At 46.5% G+C, this 24,301-nt stretch overlaps 1 protein-coding gene across 8 annotated transcripts in view; it reads right to left on the reverse strand.

Moving 5' to 3' along the window:
• Positions 1 to 24,259, reverse strand: part of NUP98 (nucleoporin 98 and 96 precursor) — a 45,125-nt gene extending 20,866 nt beyond the window's left edge. For 3 of the 8 annotated variants that reach the window (XR_014525151.1, XM_083499173.1, XM_083499171.1), the window contains exons 1-16: positions 23,770 to 24,176; positions 19,237 to 19,298; positions 18,381 to 18,483; positions 17,433 to 17,540; positions 15,714 to 15,893; positions 14,299 to 14,435; positions 10,967 to 11,074; positions 10,362 to 10,545; positions 8,823 to 8,983; positions 5,702 to 5,786; positions 4,517 to 4,609; positions 3,771 to 3,911; positions 2,742 to 2,875; positions 2,211 to 2,398; positions 1,480 to 1,596; positions 174 to 484 (exon numbers count right to left, since the gene is read on the reverse strand). Coding sequence is in view for 7 of the 8 variants with exons in the window: in XM_083499173.1 (XP_083355299.1) it covers positions 174 to 484; positions 1,480 to 1,596; positions 2,211 to 2,398; positions 2,742 to 2,875; positions 3,771 to 3,911; positions 4,517 to 4,609; positions 5,702 to 5,786; positions 8,823 to 8,983; positions 10,362 to 10,545; positions 10,967 to 11,074; positions 14,299 to 14,435; positions 15,714 to 15,893; positions 17,433 to 17,540; positions 18,381 to 18,456 (2,023 nt within the window). In the remaining variant the exon portion in view is untranslated. Of the gene's footprint in view, positions 1 to 173; positions 485 to 1,479; positions 1,597 to 2,210; positions 2,399 to 2,741; positions 2,876 to 3,770; positions 3,912 to 4,516; positions 4,610 to 5,701; positions 5,787 to 7,336; positions 7,475 to 8,822; positions 8,984 to 10,361; positions 10,546 to 10,966; positions 11,075 to 14,298; positions 14,436 to 15,713; positions 15,894 to 17,432; positions 17,541 to 18,380; positions 18,484 to 19,236; positions 19,299 to 23,769 lie in introns of all 8 variants that reach the window. The other 5 variants (XM_083499169.1, XM_083499167.1, XM_083499170.1 and 2 more) reach the window with 3 other exon arrangements.
• Between the last annotated feature and the right edge of the window lie 42 nt (positions 24,260 to 24,301).

Raw genomic sequence — 24,301 nt, forward strand, 5'->3', positions numbered from 1 at the left:
TCCAAGGGTAGAAAAGTATGACCAGACAGAGTTTGATGGACTGCAAATGACAATGCGCATTATAAGCAGTGCCCCCTCAATTCCTCTGCACAATTCCTACTTTCCCCAGTCTGTGCTTGGGGGCATTTCTGGGGGGAGAAGAGCCAGACCACCAGAAGAACCACCTGCCTCACCTGCCGGATGAGCCTGGTGCATGCCGCCCGCCTCCTCTTCCTGGTCCTCCTGCAGGGACTCCTCGTGGTAGGAGGCATCCTCGCTGCTGCCTTCCAGCCCGTTCCGCAGGGGAGGACGCACGTTCAGGGCGAGGAGGGTGTCGTCCACGTTGTTGTGGTGCTTGTGCATGGCGTTCTCGGGGGTCTGTGGGATGGGCTTGGCAATGGGGTTGGAGTAGTACCGCGTGACTTCGCGAGGACGGTCCTCCTCCTCCTGCTGCTCTCCATCCTGCCGGTGGATCTCATCAACTGACCGGGAAAGGAAGTTGAATCTAAGGAAGCCACAACATTTAAGGTCCACCACGTGAGCCCCAAAGAAAAAACTTCATAACCGAAATACAAACACACCGATATAAAAAACAAACACTAGCTACCTAACTGGTAATGAACTTCTTGAGTGAGTTTCTGCACGGATGGAAAGCAAAGGCTGAACCAGAAGTTAGAAAGCTGATCAAGGAGTTATTGGGCGTATCGACCTTCAGCTGTCAAGGGAACAGATCCATAGACCAAACCAATTCTGGCATTGCAGTGCAGAATCACACAGGAAGCCTGACGTCACCACCGCCTTTAAAAATGCACATTGTGAAATTGCTTTGAAATGGATATTGTTCTAACTAAAGTGAAATGCATTTCCCAAATACACGACAGCTCCTATATGAAAACGTAGTCTTTTCTGGACCAAGCGCCCCCTCTTTATTCTGTATGGGAGAGTCGGAGGGGGTTGGGAGTTTCCAATTTCCCTTTCCGATTTCACATGGACACAGTCCAAGGGCACATGCCCACAGCACCATAACATCCTTTGCTTTCGCTATAAATTAAGTTTCTGATAGTCCAGGCTACTCAAGATAGACTTGAAAGGGTGTGAGCAATGCTCAGCAAGATCTCAGAAGACACACAGAGAGAGCGCTGAGCAGGATTTCCAGGAACGGTGGCTCCCCCGCCCCTCTTCATAAGTACAGGCAGCTCTCAGCTTCCATGGAGGTTACATTCCAGAGGCAAGTGCATAAAGCCAAAACCGCGTATGGTCAAAATATATACCAGTCTTTTTTCCCCTGGACACGCACTCCCTGTTACACAGTGTGAGCATTACTCAGGCAACACAAGGGGCGCAACGTTCCCGCTGCCAAGGCTAGAACAGAGAAGACTTGCCCATGGTTTAAACCCAACAACTGCAGGTGGAGCTGCGCCTTTAAGGCTGCGTCCGCTTACTTCAAAAAGGAAACCCTGACCAAGGTCCTGTTTTTTTAAGGTGTCCATGCAGACATACCGGTCTCCGTTCTCTGGGTACTCAGAGGGAGAGGCGAGGTCATCCGCTTCACAGTTGGTCGGAGAGAAAAGGCTGCTGGCCTTGATACTCTTCAACACTAGCTTCTTAATGCTTTTCCTAAGAAAGACCAAAAAGACAGAGGAGAAATTCACCACTGCTGCCTCACTCCCTTACCCCCTCCCCTTCTTAGTTCAACTTATTTTTAATTGCAGCCCCCATCACACCACAGAACTGGACTGTGGAAGCCCTTCTCTCCCCCACTGCAAGACACTGGAGGCTTTAGCTGGGCCAGCTGTGTGTGTGGCTTTCTTATTTATTTAATGGCATTAAAGAGCTCCTTTTGGACTATTTTTTGCTGTGAAAAAGATGACTGATAAGAGGTGCCAGTGGTCTTTACCCAGTGGGCTGTGACCTATAATTGGGCTTCACCTTAACCCAGAGTGGGCTGCTGCACCCCCACCTTATATATTGTGTTAAAGAGTTCAGAAAGAGCCACTGCGCCAGCTGAAGCGTGCATTCTGGCTTTAATCCAGCTCTCGTTGGCCGTAATTGGTACTTGTTACTCCGTTCAAGATCATTAAGTACCAATTACCTCCAGCAAGAGCTGGATCAAAGCCAGAATGCAACACAGTTCAAGGCCATCGAGATATGCTGCCGCACACCTCACACTTCAGATTTGCAGGCACCCCAAGCCACCTTAGCGTATAAAGAAGTCTAGAGGCAACACTTACTTGGGCATGAAGGCCCCGTTCGACAGGGCTGGCTCATCGTCATCCAGGCCATCAAACAGGTGGGATTTAGAGGAGCCCGTGGTCTGCAACGCTTTCGGACGCACCCTGGTCGCAGGGCGAGGAGTCAGCTTGTAGTGAGTAGGGGTGGTCAATGCCTTCTGGGCCGCTGGATTGGTTGGCTTCAGTCTCTGTACACACACACACAATTGCAAACTTGAGACGGCTATCCTATCAGATTCTCTCACCCGCTTTTACTGCAACCTCCTTTTCCTTCTCCCTCCCCAACAAACAGGCTGCTAACAGCGAGAAAGACAGACCACTTCTGCAAGAGGCCCGAGGTGACTGCTCACCCCCTTCATTCCACCCAAGTTTGTAAGTTAATTATGAACTGTGTGAAGAAGTACTTTCTGGCGCCTGTCCTGAATCAGTTTTAGCTCTGGATTCCAAAGTAGAAGCGCCTTCTCGGACTCTTTCTCGACCTGGCATAATCTAGTCACCCTCTCAGCCACGTCCCCTTCTCCCACGACAAACCTCCTCTTTCTTCTTTGGGTCAGACATCGGGTTTCTGAAGAGGGGGGAATCCCCAAAAGGTGAGTATGTCAAGCTGTTGAGGTGCTGCTGAAGAATCGCTTGCTGAGCGGCTGAAGCATTTGGGTCAGTCAAAGCTGAATGAATGAGAGGGGAAGACGTCAGCCCAATATCCCCCCCAAGGGGCTGTAACACCTCACTGACAGAAGAGCAGGTGCCTGCAATGGAGCAGGTAATCTAAGAGGGGAAAGTGCTATCCTCCCCTAGAAGCTGCATCCACTGCACTGACTGACAAAAGTCATCCAATAAAAACAAAATGTTAGCAGGGCTTATAGGTTCAGCTACAAACCGTTCTCTTAATCCCTCAGGTTTTGGCGATATGAGGTAGAAACTGGGTTCCTGATTCAGCTGGAAACCACTTTTGGGAATTATTAACTCCTGGTAAGCCCCACGGAGGACCTTAAGGTCCACAAATGACAACATTTTGGAGGTCCCAGGTCGCAAAGTGGTTAGATTGGTCTCAACCAGGGCCAGGGCCTTTTCAGTACTGGCCCCGACTTGGGTGGAACGCTCTTGTCACAAGAGACCAGGGCCCTGCAGGACTTGACATCTTTCCGCAGGGCCTGCAAGACAGAGCTGTTCCGCCTGGCCTTTGGTTTGGACTCAGCCTGACCCTTATGTTTCCCTCCCCTTATGGTCTTGATTTATCAGCTACTTTTAAAATGAGGCTGCATTTTAACGTGTATTTTAAATTGTTTTGTTTTGTTTTCCCCCATTATGTTTTTACTGTGATTTTATTGGTGTTAGCCGCCCTGAGCCCGGCTCTGGCCGGGGAGGGCGGGGCATAAATAAAAATTATTATTATTATTATCTTAGTCCTGGAAACCTCTTGATGTATTTCCAACACATGCCACACTTTGGTGAATTACATTCCCATTTGGAATTTGCCACCAAGCCACATGGCTTCCCATACAAAAATGGACTGCTGGGAGCTGGAGTCCCATGCTATTCATTTGTTAATGAGACACTTACCCACCGCAGGCTGGGGAGCTCCAAAGCCCAGAGTGGCTGTTGACGTATTAAATCCAGGGGCGCCAAAGGCTCCTGTCCCCAGCGTACTCCCCAGTTTAGGCTGGGTGTTCCCAAACAGCGAAGTCTGTCCTGCGTTCAGGGCTACAGGAAGGAAGAGAAACAGAGCAGGTTGTGGAACGTCGACATGCGCAACCAGCAGCAAAACAGACATAAGCAGCCCTCCTTCCCTACAGACAGTTCAAAGGAGGACATCATTTTTACTGCTCCAAGGAACTGCTCTCCTTCCTCACCACCAGCTTGGCTCAATGGCCAGGATTCATTTCAGGAGCAAGAATGTAAAGGATATGCACTATGAATCCGGAACATTCTTCTCTATAGTGCAGAAGTGGTTTTGCTAACTGAAGGTCTCATAGGTGCGTCACTCTTTACAATAAGGGCAGGAGCTGTTTGTGTGTGTGTGTGTGTGTGTGTGTGTGTGACAGAGAGAGAGTTGGAACATACTGACGCCGACAACCACCATGAAGTTAGCTGGAGTGCCCAACATATTCAGTAACTAAGCAGCAGTAAGGTAACGGCAGCATAATTTTGGTGAGAGTGGGGGGAAATAGCAGTTTAGAGAAGGAAGGAAAGTGGAAGCTTGCTGTTATGTTTAGTGAATCCCAATCATGGCACCAAAAACCTGGCTAAGTGCCAGAGAGAGGAAGGGGGGAAGCAGCTTCTGAAGGTGGCATCTTTCTATTCTTTACCTGTTCCAAATCCTGTTCCAAGTCCCGTGCCCAGAGCCCCAGCTGCAGGCTTGTTCCCAAACAGGCTATTTCCTGTGGTGTTTGCCCCGAAACCTGCAAGTAAAGAACAGCAAGTGGCTGTGTTTGTCACCCAGGCCTCTCTCTCTTCCATGCAGGTGGTTGTTATGTGTTTTAATATTCTGTTGGAAGCTGCCCCAAGTGGCTGGGGCCACGCAGTTGAATGGGCGGCATACAGTCACACCTCAGGTTACAGACGCTTCAGCTTGCGTTTTTTTTTGGGTTACGGACTGCAGAAACCCAGAAGTACTGGAACGGGTTACTTCCGGGTTTCGGTGGTCACGCATGAACAGAAGCGCTAAATTGCACTTTGTGCATAAGCACCGAAACGCAACCCGTGCATGCACAGACGTGCCGCTGCAGGTTGCGAATGTGCATCCCGCACAGATAACGTTCGCAACCCGAGCATCCACTGTTATACAAAATAAAATTACTATTACTCTTATTATTGTTATTATTACTCTTATTATTCCTATTACACAAGACACAGCACATGGTCCGCCTGACATCACTAGCACACACACAACCCACTTGCATTTCCAGAGGATGAAAGAAAATGGGGTTGCCTTTCACTCAAAGGTAGCATTCAGTTGAGAGGTTCCCGTCATCATCATCTGTACCCAGGAATCTTTTTAACTGCAGCATGAGCTGCTGTTCAAGAAGGTACAAATGCTTCCCAGACTTCCCACTCCCCAGGGAAGTCTGACCAAGACATTGGAGGAGGATAACACCTGGAAGGAACGAAAAAGGGCTCTGAACTCTCTCCAGCTGTCTCCCCACACCTCTTCAATCACCAGCACAGAGGCAGGGAAAATGTACTGCTGTTTGACTTGGAAAAAAGCCTTTGAGTTTGTTTTCCATGGATGTGAGGAAGGCCCCAAGCTTGTATAAGAGACAGACACACTCAAAATGAAACTCTTGCCAAAAGCAAGGCCAGAAGCACCTGGGCTCTCGCAGCTGCCTGCCATATAGCACGGCTTACTGACACAGAATTTAAGAGCCACAAAGAGCATCATCTCACATAAATTAGTCTGCCGCATACCGTGTGCTACACCCAATGCAACAGCAATAGATTTAAGACTCTTTACGTGACTATGCCAAAGGGAAAGCAATTGTTTAATCTGTTACCAAACATCCCAGTCGTAGTTGTTCCAAACGAGGGCGCGCTGGTTGTCGTGGTTCCAAATCCAGCAGGCTTGTTGCTGAAGAGGGACTGAAGGAGAAATATGCATTCTAAACGTCACAGGGTCTCTTTTCTCTTTTCCCTGTCCACAGCCCCCGCCCTGGTCACAAAGGGATATTAGCTTTTTCTCAGTTAGCAGCCAATCGTAGAAAGGTTAACATAGAATCATAGCGTGTTTTAAATGTTTGGAAAGGATGTGCGACCATCCACAGAATGCACATTGTCAGATATCTCTCCCCAGTGAACTACGTCTGTGCTGGTCCACAGCAGCAGACTGGTGTCAGCACAGGACAGCTGCATAGTGCAGTGCTGAGCAAGAGGGGGAGTCAAGAGGGTTGCGGGTGGGGAAGAGCATGCAAGAGTCCCCTCTTCCCTCTCATCTCCCAGCACTGCCTCAACCTCTAGGACAAGCCAGTATAGATACTGCTTGCAGCGGTGGGGGTGTCCTAGCTAGGAAAGTCTTTCCTTGCCTGAGGTGACTGCTGAGACAAACCTCCATCCAGCACTCAAGGTAGGAGGGAGGAGGAAAACTACTTGGTGATGAATCCCACTATGCCCTTGTTGATGTACAGAACAGCGCCACCTCTAGAACTCCCTTTCCCAGTGCTCCCTAGAGAGTCTGATACAAGTGTCCCCACTGGTTCTCTCCGTCCCACCAGGTGCCTACAAGGCGTAGTAAAGAACCAGGCTGAAGGAGGGAAGACAGAACAGAGCACAAGGCAGTAGAATTAGAGCAGAGAGAGAGAGAGTAGATTTGACTGTGTGGATAGAGGCAGGGCAAAAATAAATGAGAGAAAGCCGGAGACAGCATGGTATATTCGGTCTAAGAATCACATGTTTTCTGCCTGGTAAATCAGGTGGAAATAACCAACATGTGGAAACTTCATAGTCCAGCGTGGGAATGTGCATGGACCCTGCTAGAATTGCTCTGATGGCGAGCAGCCAAATGGCAAAAGCCGAGGTTTTACAGGTGACACCCACAAAAGCTGATATTCAGAGTGACAATTTGGCAAGCAGTGAGTGAGTGTCAGAGTGGCACGCCCCCACCCCTCACATTGTTGCTTGAACTACAGAACCCTGTTATATCAAAAAATGAGTGGTTGTGGTTTAACGTCAGTTTACTACACAGGTCCAAACTGTGGTTTAAGATCAAGATCTGCAGAGATTTAAAACCCTAGTTAGGAAACAGGTATTAAACCGCAGTTCCCCAGTGGGGATGCAAGGGAGAAGTGTAGTTTGAGTTGACCTGGAAAAGTGTGTCACGGAAGCCAGATGCACACAATTGAGAAACTCAGGTCACGTCTGCTAAATTATGGTTCAGAGTGCCTAGACTGGGCAGTCGCTCTCAGTTTACAGGATTGTTAGGCTTCTTGCAAAACCTTCCATGACTTGTTCAAAGCCAAAATTATTGGACCTTTCTAACCATTGACCAACATTGCAATTAACACCACTGGAAAAGCACCTGCAAAAGCACTTCGCTTCTGCCCAGGAGAACACCAATGAGCACAAGTGTGTCACGAGTGAAAAGAAACAAGTCACTTCCACACCCCTGAGGTCCTCATTACTCCCAGCTGACATACCGAGCCACCAACACCAAATCCTGTATTGGGTTGTCCAAAGAGACCTGTCCCAGTTCCAAATGCAGTAGCAGTGTTCGTATTGGTAGCTGTTCCAAAAAGGCTTCCCGTTTGTGAGGGCTGTGTTGCTCCAAATAAACCCTGCAAACATTAGGGGATGTTTGAGAAAGATACGCTACAACTTATCCTTAAAAAAACAAAACAAAAAAACTAAGCAGTAGTTCTGGAAATGTGGGACTACTGTTTTTGCACCATGGTGATTTTTACACAAGGGAATATGGGCTCTGCTTGTGGCTACTGAAGAGAGGTGCTTGCATTTGGTTCAGCTAAGGGTAGCATTAAAGCATGCAGGAAAACCTACCTTCATTTTAGCCACTGTGTCGTGGGAAATACTGAGGCCTGAATTGGTGCATGGCAGACTGTTTCTGAATGGAGGTTCAGATCTGGGCAGACAGGCACCTGAAGGCTGCCATCATGCATATGGAAAGAAAGAGTGTGGCCCCTCACAGGAAGATTAAAAAAACTAAAAAACTGAACAAACTGAACACCCGCCCGCCCACGAGTTGTCTTTGATGGAAAAAGTAATTTCCCAAAGCCTATGAAGATTGCTTATCTCTTCCGCTCAGCAGCTCATTCCCCACACAGCTTTGCCAACGTCCCTTTCCAAGCCACTAACACCTGGCATCCTTCGCCCGTAACAGGGAAACTCCTTCAATACAGGGTTTCCGTTGTGACTGGATGCATCTATTAAAGGTTTGAGACCTTCACAGAAAAGGCCACTTGAATTAGTTGACCGTCCAGTTCCATTTCATTTGTAACAAGAGGGCCCCTCTCTCGCTTATGCATTTCTGCTTGTACCCAACAGAGAAAGCAGAGAAGGAAGATAGTGGACCACTTGATAAAGTAGCCTGCCCTAGAGACATTCAAGTCGGTGAAAAGCCAAAATGACTGCCAGGCTTTCCTCTTCCTGGGAGAGGTAAGATAATTTGTGTGTGTGCTTGCTTGCGCGCCTACCAAGCAACTGGTATATTGTTGAAAACAAACTATTTCATAACTTGGGAGGCCTGCTATGGCTCCATTTCATAGTGGAAAAGTATGTGCTTTGCCTATGAAGTGTTGAAATCTCCAACTAAAGGATCTTGTGTTGGAGAGAACTTCTGCCTGGAGACTCTGGAGCCAGTTGTCAGTTAGATGGACCGTGGCTCTGACTTGTGACAAGGCAGGCCTTTATCTCTTAACCCTCAATATAAAGCATGCTGGTGAAATATTCAACAGATACAAAAATGGCAAAATAGGGCAACCTGCTGTGCTAAGGAGCAAGCTGGAGAATAAAATAGCATTGTACAAGAAAAAGTAACAGGCCGAGCAAAGAGAATTTCCTTGGAGAGTTCTTAGTAAAAGGCTGCAGAAATCAAAGACAACCAGGTAAGCAGGAGTTAGACAGAAAGTTAAGACTCCAAGGTTGTTACAACAGTCCTTGCTACCTTACCATTGTGTTTGTGTTGGGTTGTCCAAGGGTGCTGGTGTTCCCAAAGGAAAAGCCTGTGTTTGGTGCAGTCGTGGCCTGGCCAAAAGGCTTGTTGAAGAGGCTGGTGGTTTGTTGAGTCGGACCAAAGAGGCCTCCTGTTCCTGTTCCAAAACCTGTCGTACCTGAAACAAAGTGCCAAAGCAAATTATATATATATATACCTTGAGGCATCCATGTCCCTGGCACTTCACAGAGTTTACCCCTCAAGGAGCTCGCAATCCAAATGTCAACAGTGGGAGAGGCAGGATAGGCTCCAAAGGATGATGGTGAGTAGATGCAGCTACATTTTTTTTTATTATAACCTGCTTTTCACATCTGGCGCTCAAAGCAACTTACAAAAAATAAAAACATACGACACACAAAATTTTAAACATCAGAGAATAGAACTGTTTTAACTTGGTGTCTAAAACTCAGCAGAGATGGCACCTGATTTCTAGCAGGAAGGCATTCCATAGATTTGGAGCTACCACACCGATGGCACAGCTCCTCACATGCACTTAGGCATTGTTTTGAGCAGAAATAAGGACGGAGGGATTGGACCATGGCTTCAGAGTTTTGTGTTTTTCTTTTAAAAAATTCCTGTCATTTTAATTTTCAACTTACAAAACCATACACCACTCTGAACTCCCAATCAAAAAGAGGAAGCATCAGTAGAAGCAGCACAGAGGTGTTTGGTTCTAAGTTGCTTTGGATCATCTTGGACAAGATAAAGCAACTACTACTACTACTACTACTACTACTACTACTACTACTACTAAGTTTATTATTTATACCCTGTCCATCTGGCTGGGCTACCCCAGCCACTCTGGGCGGCTTCCAACAAAATATTAAAATACAGTAATGCATCAAACATTAAAAGCTTCCCTAAACATGGCTGCCTTAGCAAACAACAACAACAACAACAACAACAACATTGGTGTTGCTGGGAGGTGCTTCCAAGAAATAAAAGCTGACTTGAGTAGAGCCATTTTAGAGCAAGAAAACAGCTGTGACTGATCAAGGTGCCTTTCCAGTCAATGATGCCAGCTACCCACATATGATATCAGGCAAGATACTGCCTTAAATCAGAATCAAGAACTGAATAGTTCACTTCTTGTGCACTATTAAGTGTGGCATTCTACTTCCTGGGACTTGCATCACATGCAGAGCAACTCCCTTGGGCACTTTCCCCCCCTTTTCGGAGAACTTATCTTCTTTGCACTTCTTCCTTACTTGTCCCAAGGACCTCAAGGCAGAATCTGCTCCATCAAGGAGATTGCTCTGTTTGCATGTTTTTACCCAAGCATAAAGAGAACAGGTGGAGTTTTGACAGCATCTTATAAATCAGGAGCCAGTATTTCAAGCTGTGGATGTTATTATTTGCATGTGTCAAAAAATGTTGGACACCTAACATGACAGAGTCTCAAGGCAACTTAAAACAGTATTAAAAACATACACAAGTACCCTGAAAGGCTACTACTCAAAGAGTCATCCTGCGCAAGTCAAAGCAGCAGTACTTACTGGTTCCAAACCCTGTTTTATTCTGTCCATAGGAAAAGCCTGTGTTAGTGGTGGTGGAGCCGAAGAGTCCTGTGGCTGCGCTGGAGGTAGCAGTGGATGAGCCAAACAAACCTGGCGTGGCTCCAGCTCCTACAGGGTTGGTGGGACCTTTCCTGTTCGCTTGATAGTCTTCCAAACGAAGCTCCTAAACAAGGAATATTTCTTGAGTACAGACGTCTCACGTGGGACACCACCTGTTTCCCCACACCTTCTACCACCACACCTTCTCAGGCAAAAGCGATGCAGTAAAACATTGGAGTCGACAGTCCCTGGGTACAGGGCAGCATTCTCAAAGAGGACAAAATGCAACTTTGCCAAAGCAGGCATCAGGCGCCAAAAACACCTGCCCGACAGGTTTCTCCTGACAACTGTGATGTGGCAGTTCAGCGTGTGCTCCACCATGTGCATAAATGCCTTGCCTCCATTCTTTCTATTTGAAATGCAAAGAGCTCACCCCCACCCACCGCTATAGAGGGAGGAGAGCAGCACTCCAATGTCTGAGCCACAAGACGGGATGTAAACAAACAGGGACAGCATGCAGAGATACAGATATACGACGGACTGACCTCTAGCGATTTGCTTTCATATTCTTTCATAGCAGTAATGCACTGGTGCTTGGTGCTGATGTTTGTGCTGACTCCGGACTTAACCATAGTGTCAGTACCCGTAGGGGGCTGGAAGAGAAATGTGAACACTTGTCAAGGTTACTTTTGATTTAACTCCCCTGGAAGTCCTGTAAGCAGTCATGGCACAGAGGGAGCAGCAGGATTCCTGTGAGCCTCCAAGCAGCCACTCATGTGAGCTAACAAGAACACTGAAACAAGCCAGCGCGCTACAGTATGTAACACCCATCCTGGCACAACTGAACTGACTGCCGATTAGTTTCCAAGCCCAATTCAAAGTGCAGGGATTGACCTATAAAGCCTCACATGGCTCAGGACCTCAATACCTTATGGACGGCCTCTCCCCACATAAACCAACCCAGACCCAGCCCTTGTCTTCTGAGGCCCTTCTAGATGTTCCCCCTCCCAGAGAGGTTTGGAGAGTGACAACAACAGGCCTTTTCTTTGGTGGCTCCGACTGTGGAATGCTCTCCCCAGAGAGCCTCATTTGGTGCCATCAGTACATGTCTTAAGGCCCCAGGTAAAAACATTCCTCTTTACTCAGGTCTATGGCTATTAAATAATCTATGTTCTGTAAAAGTGTGGGGAAGAGGACTGTTATTATGATGACTATTTTATTAATAATAGGCTGTTTGTCAGTATGCTTTTATTATTATGTTTTTATCACTGATGTTCTGCAATGTGCTTTTAATGTTGTACATCACCCTGGGATCTTTTGATATATATATAAATTGTATATATAAATTATTAAATACAGTGGTGCCTCGCAAGACGAAAAGAATCCGTTCTGTGATTCTCTTCATCTAGCGGTTTTTTCGTCTTGCAAAGCAAGCCCATTGACGGATTAGCGGATTAGCGCTATTAGCGGCTTTTAGCGGCTTATCTGCTGATCGGATCAGCTGATAAGCAGCTTAGCGGCTTAGAAAAAGGGGGGGGGGAAAGCCAGCAGGAACTCGCAAGACATTGTCGTCTTGCGAAGCAAGCCCATAGGAAATTCGTTTTGCGAAGCACCTCCAAAACAGAAAACTCTTTCGTCTAGTGAGTTTTCCGCCTTGCGAGGCATTCGTCTTGCGGGGCACCACTGTAAATGACAATATATAAACTTAAATATTAATATTAATAATATTAATAATAATACAGCAGTTCAAATTATCGGTCAGCCGTGAGGCACCCTGGGTAGCCAGTTTCTCACCAGTTCAGAATGGGACTCAGGCTTCTAGGGAGAAGGATAAGATGTAGAAGATGATAAACAGAAGGGGCTTTGCTTGCCTTGGTATGCAAGGGATGCCCACGCTTTCCTGCCATCCTGGTACAAAGCCACACACTGCCCTGGCCTATGGTCTGCCTCTGCTCCTGCTCTAGGCTGACCCGGCTGAGAGGGCCCTTCACTACCTGGAAGGCAGCCCTCATTGTCCTGGGTTGTGCCTGCTGCTGCTACTCTTTCTGCTGTAGCACGAGCAGGAGAGAGCCCCATCCCCACTGGTGCATGTGGCTGAAGAAGGGCTCAAGAGAGCGCTCCCTGCTACGAAATCCTGGCATCTTCTGCTCCAACAACTGCTACAGAACCCTCATGATCAACTATTCCACCTTCTACTTAAAGGAGCCTCTGCACACAAGTTTTCCAGCTCAACGCAATGCCTCGTATTTCTGTTCCGCACTTGGAACACCTGGGCTGGAAATGCCAGAGACTGGAAGCAGTGACCTTCTGCAGGTACGGCATGTGCTCTGGCCACTGAGCCATGGCCTTTCCACAAGTGATCACACAGAAGTTGAACCACCACAGGCTGGTTATAGCCGTGTTATTTAAATGTGATCCAAATAAAGAGATAAAGGACCAAAACTGAAACAGCAAAAGACAGAGTACCTGCGCTCTTATTCTGTGATTCATTTGCCAAGCGAGGCTTCTCCAGAAGATGAGCTGGCCCATGGGCAGTAATTGAATTTCTCTTAGGAGAACTGTTTTATCAGTTTTTATTTCCTGAGGTTTTTTCTTTGCTGCTAGAAAATGGTTTCCCAACTCAGGCCTCTGAGCACAAAAGGAGGTTTCTGAGAGAGTATTCTCTCCCTTCAAGGCTGGGAGGCGGGGATCACAAGTATCGGCACCTGTGAGATTTTTCTGTGCTGTTGCTACTGAAGGTCAGTGTGGGCCTAGCTAATTAGAAACTGGCCACACCTGTGAGAACATGGGTTGCTCATAACACGGTAGAGTCTTCTCATTGGCTATTCAGAGTCACTGGTTACTAGGCAAAGTTGGGGTAAAACTTTGTGCTAGTCCTCACCATGTTGCCTGACACCTGGCAACACCTGTATGCTACTTGCTGGAGGCCAATTTGCTGATTTGGTTTATAAAGCAAGTTAGTTGGTTTGGTATCTTGTCTTAGGAGGAGGAGTTTTGGATTTGATATCCCGCTTTTCACTCCCTTTAAGGAGTCTCAAAGCGGCTAACATTCTCCTTTCCCTTCCTCTCCCACAACAAACACCCTGTGAGGTGAGTGGGGCTGAGAGGCTTCAGAGAAGTGTGACTGGCCCAAGGTCACCCAGCAGCTGCATGTGGAGGAGTGGAGACGTGAACCCGGTTCCTCAGATTACGAGACTACCGCTCTTAACCACTACACCACACTGGCTCTTACCATTCCCAACTGCTTTTACTTATAATCTCACTGGGACACAGCTCCATTATTTATGCTGCTATTTTCTTTTTTAAAAAACTCTTCCTCCTACTTGTGTGTTTCTTTGGATGGGACCTGTTGGCACTGAATGTAGTTATCTTAGTCTCTTGGTCAAACTACCACTGCATAAACTTTAGTGGGCTTGAAGCTTGCAGGGACAGCGTCTGGTTCCCAAAACCTCATGTGGCATTTGGGAAGCTCTGGGTTTACAGGAGTAGTGGCAGCGTAGTGCCTTGCAGGGTTGATATTCAACTACTTTGGCTACTGCCCTCCAAACAAGAGGGCTTGCCACCACGGTTCCCACTGGCAGCTATTGCAAATGTTATTTTGTAATATTCAGCAGTTTATAACTATTACAAACAAATAGATAAATAAAATACACAATAAATACACCAGATGCATCTTTCATTGGAATAGGGAGTCCAAAGCGTAGTGAACAGAAAGCAGCCTCTTCTGGACTGCAACTCCCATCAGCCCTGGCAAACAGGGCAAAATGTCTGCAGTGCTAGTAGTTGCTGTCCAAAACAAACATCTGGCAGGCATCACACTGGAAAAGGCTAGGGAATGGATCAAACTAATTTTAGACAGGAAGCAACTGGGACTTACATTGAATTTAATGGTGGTGCCAGTTGGAACGGTAAAGCTGGTCGATCCGAAGAGGGAACCGGACGTCCCCCCAAATGGATTGGCGGTTGTGTTAGTGGTTCCAAATAACCCCCCGCTGCTAGTGCTTGTCCCAAAGTCTGTAGAAAGGAAAAGCAAAGTCAATGCCCAAATACGAGAGGAGACAGTGCCCAAAACAAACGATAGCCTTACTTTTCACACTATGCAAGGCAAGTGTTTAAGGCAAGGCAGCTTTTAATGTTTGATGGATTACTGTTATTTTAATATTTTGTTGGAAGCCACCCAGAGAGGCCAGGGAAACCCAGCCAGATGGGCGGGGTATTAACAACAACAACAACAACAATTAATAATAATAATAGCTGCCTGGAAACAGCTTGGACATTGTGGCAGTTCAATTCAATATGAAATACAAGAGGACCTTGCAGAAAGGAGCATAAATATTATGTTCCCCCATACAAGTTTTTCTGTATATCCATTTTGCTAATTCCTCCCCCCACCCCCCATCGGCGGAGCAAATACCCGTGCTGCCCAGGGCAGGCGTGCTCCCGAGGGGGACGGACCAAGCCACTCATGGGCGGGGAGCGAGCTGCCCATGGCAGACATTCAGTGCGCTGCCCACCTGAGACTCCCAAGCCTCCCCCAAGCTGTCAAAATGAAGGGGGGAGGAGGGAAATGCCACCGGCAAAGAGGCACAGCTCCCCCCGTACCCCAACGTCTCAGGGTAGGCTTGGGAGTTGCGGGTGGGCGGTGTGCTGAATGTCACCCCCCCTCAGTGAGGGCACCAGGGGTGGTCCACCCCCACCACCCTGCCTTCCTATGCCCCTGCACCCACCCCAACAAGGACTAAAGCAATGTTTTTGGCTTCCTTATGGCAGTCTCAGAACAGGTTGCTAAACACGACTTGTCCCCTGCCCCTGGTGAGCAAGAAACTGAACTGTCCCAAGGCAAGCACTTGGGGAGCAACTACCCAAGAGGTTGTTATTACATTCGTACCTTGAATCCCAAGCGCCTTGGTGCTCAGGTGTTTTGGTTCCCAAACACCACAAACCTGGAAGTGAGTGTTCCGGTTTGTAAACGTTCTTTGGAACCCAAACATCCGACTTGGGTTCTGATTGGCTGCAGCAGCTTCCTGCAGCCAATCAGAAGCCGCGCTTTGGTTTCCGAACGTTTTGGAAGTCAAACGGACTTCCGGATTGGATTCTGTTCAACTTCTGAGGTATGACTGTATTATTATTATTATTATTATTACCACCTGCCCTTCACCCTGAGGAACCAGGGAGGGTCACAACAATTATAAATACAGCAATAAAAGTGATTTAAAGAACTTAGAATCATGTGGTTGTGCTGCGTAAAGAATTATTCAAAATGGTCTGGAAATAGCAATAGATTATACTCACTGCCAAACCCCACAGGTTTACTCTGTGCAAAGGCATTGTTCTGGGATGAAAAGAGGCCTCCGCCAGTGCTTGCTGTCCCAAACAACCCACTGGAAGTGCCAGTCGATGTTCCAAATCCGAAGCCAGTGCTGGTAGAAGAAGTGGCTGGCTGGCTGAAGGTGCTGGAACCAAACAACCCTCCTGGAACCAGAAACATCCAATCAAATCAGGCACAAGAAGGGGTGGGATTATTTGATGATGAAACCCACACAAACATATGCACAAATCCATATATATATATATATATATATATATATATATATATATATAAAATATACGTATAAATGTTTTCAGCTATACAATCATATCACTTTACGTCCTTGTACAATACTTCTTTTGTAATTCCCACACAGCATTCCATGGCAGCTCTTGTACATCTTAATTAGCCGCATATACAATAATACCTTCACCTTGTTTTCAGCCTTCCCATACCCTTTATATTATCAACTGCTGGTCAGAAGGTATCTACTACCTGGAATTTGTATTTAAGATCAAATTTTGTAAATATTCCCCTAGATGCTCCCACTCACTCCTCATCTGTTTATCATCTACATTTCTTATTTTGGATGTCATACTTGCAAGCTCAACAGATTCCATTAGTTGATTTAGCCATTGTTCTTTCCCTGGGGTTTCTCTTTGTTTCCAGTTTCTCACCTATACTATCTTTGCTGCTGTTGTTGCGCATATATATAAGAAAAAGTTATGGGCTTTTTTTGGTAACCCATTTCCAATTAGCTCGTTGTACACCATTTCCCAAAATTCCTTTGCCTGATTACATTTTCACTATAAGTGAATAAATGTACCCTCAATTTCTAGACATTTCCAACAGAGTTGTGAATCTTTTTTATATACATTTTGGCCAGTTTGACTGGTGATATATGCATAAAACCTAATGGGATGAAGATCCATTTGTGTATTTCAACAGAAAAAAAGCGAATAAAACCAATTTATAAAATTACAAAGATAAAGTGCCTAGGTAAACAGATTTTGTTTGTTTGTGGCCCTCTTCAGTGAGGGCACTCCACAAATGGAGCACTAGCACTTCAAATGATTCCTTCTTTGTTGTGGAACAGTGTCCCTCTGATAAAGGAGGAAACTGGCCAAGAACTTCAGCAGATTTTTTTTTTAATGGGCAGACTGATAAGGCAAGAGGATCACAGGAAGGGTGTGACTAATCTGGCCCCATCTATCAGTCAGAGGAGGTGAAGCAGCTTCAGGGATTTTGCTGTCCCCTCTGCTCCAGTTGCCACTTGCCCTGGGACTGCAAAAACAAGGAGAAAGGGGTGCTCTGGCCCACCACCTACTCAGAAACAAAGGTCACCAATTATCTTCCAAGCAAGAATCTCACCAAGGGAGGCTCATTCTAGCCCAAACTGGATATAAATGCTTAGTTCCTCGAGGCCAAAACAATATCCTTCCTCTGCCTTTTCCCTCTGTTTCCCCCTTCAATAGTCTTTTTCAAATTTGTAAACTTGATGACAGTCTGTGTCTCTCTTTTTATTGATGCAAGCTACTTTGAGAGGCATCATTTTTCAGAACAGTAAGATAGAATTGCTCCTATGGGTTCTTGGGCCCTAAGAAGCTTGGGTCTTAGGTAACAGCCAGCAGTTTAAACTGAGCAATGTAAAGAGGCAAACAGTGAAGGGGTTCAAGTTAAGGAATAAGAAGCAGTGGTAATACCTGTACCTGGCTTGGTCTGCGCAGTCCCGAACAGTCCTCCGGCATTATTATTTGTTCCAAAAGCAGATGTCCCAAAAGCTCCTCCACTTGTAGTGCCAAAGCCAGCATCTGCAAAGTGGTTAGAGTTGGGAGAGGAGACTATATATGGTCTGAATACAGAAGGGGCTGAAACCACATAGCAATGAGCTGGTTGTACAGCTGAAGTTGACTTACAAGAAGTGAAGTAATTTCAAATACAAGTCTAGCAATTCCTGAATAGAACATGGTTCTGTAAGACATCTCTATTAGGAATGCAAGAGTCTTCTGTATGAGAGCATGTGGCAACTCAGCCAAATATCTGATAGGCAAAATATTGGCTTTTCAAGCCAACGTCAAAGGAGGTTACACTTAAAGTTGAATTAGCCTCTTAATGAAAACATTGAAAACCCAAACTGGCAGCCTAGAACAGGGGTGGCTACCCTGTGGCCCTCCTGATGTTGCTATACTACAACTCCCATCGGGAACACCAGAAGAACTTTTCAACACTGGAACGGTCTTCCCCTGGAAGATGGTGGACTCTCCTTCCTTAGATGTTTTTAAGTAGGGGTTGGATGGCCATCTCTCGAGCTGCAATTCCTGCATTGCAGGGGGTTGGACTAGATGACCCTCGGGGTGCCTTCCAACTCTACAATTCTATAAATCTATGGTCATCTATTGCTCATTCTGGCTGGGACTGATGAGAGTTCAACAACGACTGAACAGGTTCCCTCACCAGCTTAGAAGTGAACTAAATGCTTTGCATCCAGGTGGTCTGAAGTCTATTCCTGCCATGTCCAGTTAAACGAGATCACAGAGCGGGTGACGTGCAGTAACTGTGCCAGGATGGGCAAATAGACTGATCTGGAAACATGGCAGCACCCTGTGGCCCTATTAATAGCCTTATCCACCATTAGCGCCTACGTCACTTACTCTGCCCAAAAGTTGAAGTCGTCCCAAAGCCACCTGTGTTGCCTCCGAAAGGCGTTCCAAATGATTTGTTAAACATTTTGAAGTTGTTTCAGGTTCTCAAGACCTAAATGAAGAAAATAAAAATAAAAACTTAGGTGAAATCAACATTTGGCCTTATTGAGAAATGCCAGATAAATACAGATATTAGAAATGGGGGGGGGAATATATGGCTATCCATCTCATTGCCATTAATTACTGCACATTGCCATTTTCAACATTAAAATTTCTATCCTGCTGTGGCCAGCCTGATGCTCCTGGAAAGCTCTTTAAAAGGACATGGTAGCAAAGGCCACCTCCAGGATCTCCTGCAAAGGTGTATCCCACCCAAAGGCACTGACTGTACTGAGGTGATAAAATTCATGTCTGGGCTGTACTACCTGAGACATCAGGTTTGCATATATGGCTCTCACCGAGAATTTCTACACAAACATTTCTACACCAACAAACGTAAGTCCACTGTCTATAGAAAAATCGATATCCATTATTTTCCTAGCATGCTTTAGGGAGCTAACATCCATTAGGAATAAGATCTTTTCTGTAGCTATTCCGTTGTGGAACATTAACTTCTGGGAAGTCTGTATGTGTTCTGCCCAGATCATCTGCTGTAGGGAGGTGTAATCACTTTAGATTCCATGAGCAATTAGCAGAGATTCGCCACATTTTATTTAACTATAATAGTTGGCTATATTTTTCCTTGAATAGAAAGCCAACCTAAAAATATTGTAAAATAAAGAAGCGGCTGAACATTTCCATTCTTACATCTTGTATGAAGTCCTAAGCATTTCCCAATCATTCCACTACTTATTCAAACTCTCACCTTTATCTTAATCCAGGCTACTTCACGTGGACAAGGTTCATTCACTCAGGATTCCCATTACCCTATGATGAAGACAGACCCCAGTTAGTACTTCATTAAAAATGAAAACAAAGCTAAGGGCTTGAGTTTAACATGAGTGTTGGAGTTGTGGGAGGGTTACTGGTTTGTTTTGTTCTTGTGCTTATTACCGTATTTTTCGCCCTGTAGGACGCACTTTTCCCCCTCCAAAAATGAAGGGGAAATGTGTGTGCGTCCTATGGGGCGAATGCAGGCTTTCGCTGAAGCCTGGAGAGCGAGAGGGGTCGGTGCGCCCCAACCCCTCTCACTCTCCAGGCTTCAGGAAGCTCTCCCACGGCTTGTGGAGAGCTGCCTGCACCCTGAAGCCTGGGGCGCGCTGAGCTCAGCACGCCCCAGGCTACGGGCTTCGTACAGCTCTCCGGAAGCCTGTTCTGGGGGCTGGGGTCGGGGGAAGCTCGGGCTTCCCCCGCCCCAGCCCCACGCCTGGGGGGGGGGAATAAAATTTATTTTCTTTATTTCCCCCCCAAAAAATTAGGTGCGCCCTATGGGGCGAAAAATACGGTATGTATTTTCTGTTTTTATCTTATATTTTTATGTTGTGAGCTGCCCTGAGATCTATGAAGAAGGGAGGTATACAAACTGAATAAATAAATAAATTAAAATCATACCTCCACATGCTTTGGACAAGGGGTTTTGCCAAAGCAGACAAACATGGCTCCCTCAAACATCACTGCAAACAAAGTTCTGCTAAAAATCACCAGTTTTTAACTTTGGTAGGCATGGCTAACAGTGTTCAAAACTCCCATTGTTCTAGGCATGTTTTGCGACAGGGAATTTCATTAGCACAAGCAGTTTCTGAGTTCTGGCCACAGTACTGTGCCTAAGATTTCAGAGCAAAACTGCAGAGCGAAAGGAAAGGAGGACCTTTTTCTGCCTCCCGACTTCCAGCTACTCTCTGAAGGCCGGAGAAGAGATCCTCTTAAGAATATTATGGGGGTGGGCAGGGGAAGGACTACACCATGTGAAAAATGAACATAATATTTTAGCTGCAGTTCATTCATTTTCAGCTTTGTATTCTTGCTATAAAAAAGCGTGCCTAGACATTTCACTGTTGCATCCATGACCTAGGTTTAAGGTGCCATTTAGCTCCTAGCTTTCATATCTCAGTTTCTAAGACTGATGGCTCCATTGTGTCTAAGGTTTCTTAACAGGTAGAGCATACGGATACTGGCCACACAAAAATGGAAGTTTTTAAAAACTCAAACCAATGCCTGTATGTCACTGAATGTTTCTCAAAAGCCAAAAAGCTTATTCACATGGCAGCATCAATTCTTTACATTCTCCAGAAGTGGCCCTGGGTTGAGATGGTCACACAGAGAGGATTTAAACTGCACAGCTGCATGCTATCCTGGTGGTTTCAAGGAACTTCCAAGGACCAGGCGTTAGCACTTGCACTCATTACAACCTCCTTGTCAGTCCTTCCCAAAGCTACTGATATGCACCACTAGAAGCTAGCCTGTGGCTGTGTGATCTTCAAACCATCTAAAGCAGCCTTTCTCAACCTGCGGGTCCCCAGATGTTGTTGAACTACAACTCCCATCACCTCTAGCTAGCAAGGCCAGAGCTCAAGAATGACGGGAGTTGTAGTCAACATCATCTGGGGACCCACAATTTGAGAACCGCTGATCTAAAGTAACCTCCATCTGAATGCGCAACCACCCCATAGTACCATCACTCATATACAAATTGTTAGGCTTACTGTCTTGAATATGTGCCTTCAGTCTAATCCAGGCAGTAACAGTGGGCTTGCTATGCAGAAAAACCATTTGGATTAGACCAGGCATAGGCAAACTCCGGCCTACCAGATGTTTGGGACTACAATTCCCATCATCCGTAGCTAACAGAACCAGTGGTTAGGGATGATGGGAATTGTAGTCCCAAGCATCTGGAGGGCCAGAGTTTGCCTATGGCTGGTCTAATCCAAATGGTTTTTCTGCATAGCAAGCCCACTGTTACTTTCATAGAGCCCTATCCCTCCTGCTGAATGTACAGTATTAACAAAACAAGTTTTTATTTTCAGCTTTCATTTATTTTCTAGCTGCCCAACTAGCAGAGACAAAAATATTACTCCAGTACCATATACTTCAACAGCTTACATCTATCCTAACACTGGACAACTTTGTCACTGCTGTTCTTTATACTTCCAATTTCATAAACTTATCAAAGCAATATATTACGCACTGAAGTAGGCACATATTTTTTAATTAATTTGGTTCTATCCCATCTTTCCAAAAAGCAGCTAAGGGCAGTGTGCATTTCTCTTCCACATCATGTTTACCTCGAAACAACCCTGTAAGTTAAGTTGGCAGAGTGGGGATTCGAACCTGAGCTTCAGTGTCTAAAAATAGCTGCGTGAATTTTAGCTCTGCTACCAATGTTTCCATTTAAAAAGTTTCACCAATTCAATAAAATGCAAAGAAATGCAACAATAGTTGCCATTTAAAAATATGGATATGTATCCAAGATAAGTGTTTAATTTATGAAAACACTCAGGAGAAACATTCAAGGCAGCATGACAAACACTTATGATTATCAACTTTTTCATCCACCAATAACATTGTAGGGCCATTAAATAATATAACTTAAAAAATAACCTTCATTTGGGGTAAAAATTCTATTGTATGGTTCCCCAATTGTCTCTTAACACTTTCACTTACTGAAAAACTAATCCTGGTGCTTATCATTTTATACTTCAAATAGCTACACACATGGCAGAACCTTGTTTCCAATGCAAGAAGAAAATAAGAAAAGGATAGTTCTTGCCCTAGTGGAACAGGGCAAAGGCCCACCTAGTCTACTGGCCAAATGGGAACTCCAAAGCAGAACCGGAGAGCAACAGTAGGGATTGCCAGTAACTGCTTCTGAGAGCAGAGATGGAGCACTGCCATGACACAGATATGAACTCAGGTCCTGCTTTGGGGTTCCACTTCATATGCTTAAGTGTCATCCTCTACCCTCACTTGCACGTTATCCCAGCAGTTGTTGTTTTCTGGCTGGTAGCAGTTCTTTAAAACCTCTTAGGATTTCCCAGCTCAGCTACCTAAAGAGCCTACAAATCAGAGATTCTGGAGAATAAACCTGGGTTCCCTCTGCTACTGAGTGAGAGGCCCGCCCCAAATAGGCAGAAAACACAAATATAAACACACAGAGACATTGTACTCACTCATCCCAAAGTTTACACCGATGCTTCCTCATACACTGCATAGTTAAACTATGACACTTGCTCCCACAGCCACCAACTTGGATGGTTTTAAAAGAGGATTAGCCAAGTTCATGGACGATGTCACGCAACCAATGGTTACTAACCATGATCGCTAAGCTCTGCCTCTAATGTTGGAGGCAATAATTGTTACATAATGCTATTATCAGCAATGCTTCTGAATACCAGTTACTGGAAAATGAAGCACGGAGAAACACTCTTGTGCTTGTGGGCTTCTTTCCCTTTGGGCCATGTGTTTGGCCACTGCAATAACAGGATGCTGGACTAGACGAGCCCCTTTGGCCTAATCCAGCAGACTTGTTTTACAGTCTTTACCTACTGTATGCCACACCGAAGGCTCTCAGTGGCTGTCCCCAGATTTTGAAACCCCTTCCCTAGAGAAACCAGATGGACTCCTCCTTGTTGTCCTTCTGTTGGCAGGTGACAACTTTCTTGTGCCAACAAGTGCTAGGGAACTGACTGCTTTTAAGGAAAGGGCTGGTGCTGAGACAATCTGTTTCTTTTTACAGTTTGTTGTTGCTGGCGTCAGTCAGTCTCAAGAAATAATGCAGTGCACCTCCAGGGGTGAAGTCAGCCCTGTTTAGGGAAGTTTTTAATGTCTGATGCTGTATTGTTTTTAATATTCGGCTGGACGCCGCCCAGAGTGGCTGGGGAAACCCAGCCAGATGGGCGGGGTATAAATAATAACATCATTATTATTATTATTATAAACCACTGCATTAGCAGCACCGATGTGACCTCCCTGGGGCGCAAGGCTGGGCAGTGTGTCTGGAGGTTCTGGACTGTCTAGAAGACAAGGCCCCCAACAAAGGAAAGCAGAGCAACATATCTGGCACCAGCTTGCCTGCAGGAGCTGCCAGAAGGTGGCATTCTGGATTTGTGTAGGATCGACTCTTTAGCTTTTTCTTACAAAGATATTCCATAAAGCAGCAGAGCTTTAGGATTAGAATTTTCCTTCTCCTATATGGCATACTAACATTGATGATGAATCCTTTTACAGTTATTGGGGTTTTTCCTCTCCCCTCGTTTTTTAACTAGCTGTAAACCACTCCTTGAACCCGATAGGGAAAAAGGCGGGATATCAATACAACGCTAACAATAACACACTAGCGGATCCCTGCAAGCAACCCACAAGCCCCGGGACCACAGAAGGGGCTTCTTCTACGTCACTCTCGTGCGCTCGGCGCTGCACAAAGACCCCGCTCGCCCCCATGCCCCTCCCAGGCGCCACTCACCCTTTCCCAGAATCCTCCGGGGCCCCGGCGGGGCTTCACCCGAGCCTGGCCTGGGCCTGGAGACGAGGGCGGGCCGCGCGCTCCTCCGCCCCGGAGCCTCAGCGCGGGAAGGCGGCTCGAGCCTCGCCGCTCGCTCGCTCGGGTGGGCGCCTCGGCCGTACACGCCACGAACGGAGGAGGCCGCGGCGGCAGCTCCACAGACACCCGCCTTGGCTGCTGTCGCCTCACGCGAGAGGTCGAGAAGCGCTGAGGGAAGTTGAGGGGGGAAATAAGTGCGTCACACACGCACGTCCGCCGCACGCACGCACGCTGACGCCTGGCGCGATCGGCGCCTCTTATTGGCTGGCTGATCCTTCCTCGGAAGGCGTCGTTGCGTCGCACGGTCGTACGCCGAGGCCGTCAACTCCGCGCTAGGCTCCTATTGGCCGAGCGGTGGCTCCGAAAGCGTAGCTGCGCCACGAGCCGGCGCAGTCCGGTCCTGACCGCCTGTATCCCTCCCCCCCTCCACCCTTCGCGCCGCTCGCAATCTCTG

Source organism: Podarcis liolepis, assembly GCF_965112155.1.
Source record: "Podarcis liolepis genome assembly, chromosome: 4".
Lineage (NCBI taxonomy): Eukaryota > Metazoa > Chordata > Lepidosauria > Squamata > Lacertidae > Podarcis > Podarcis liolepis.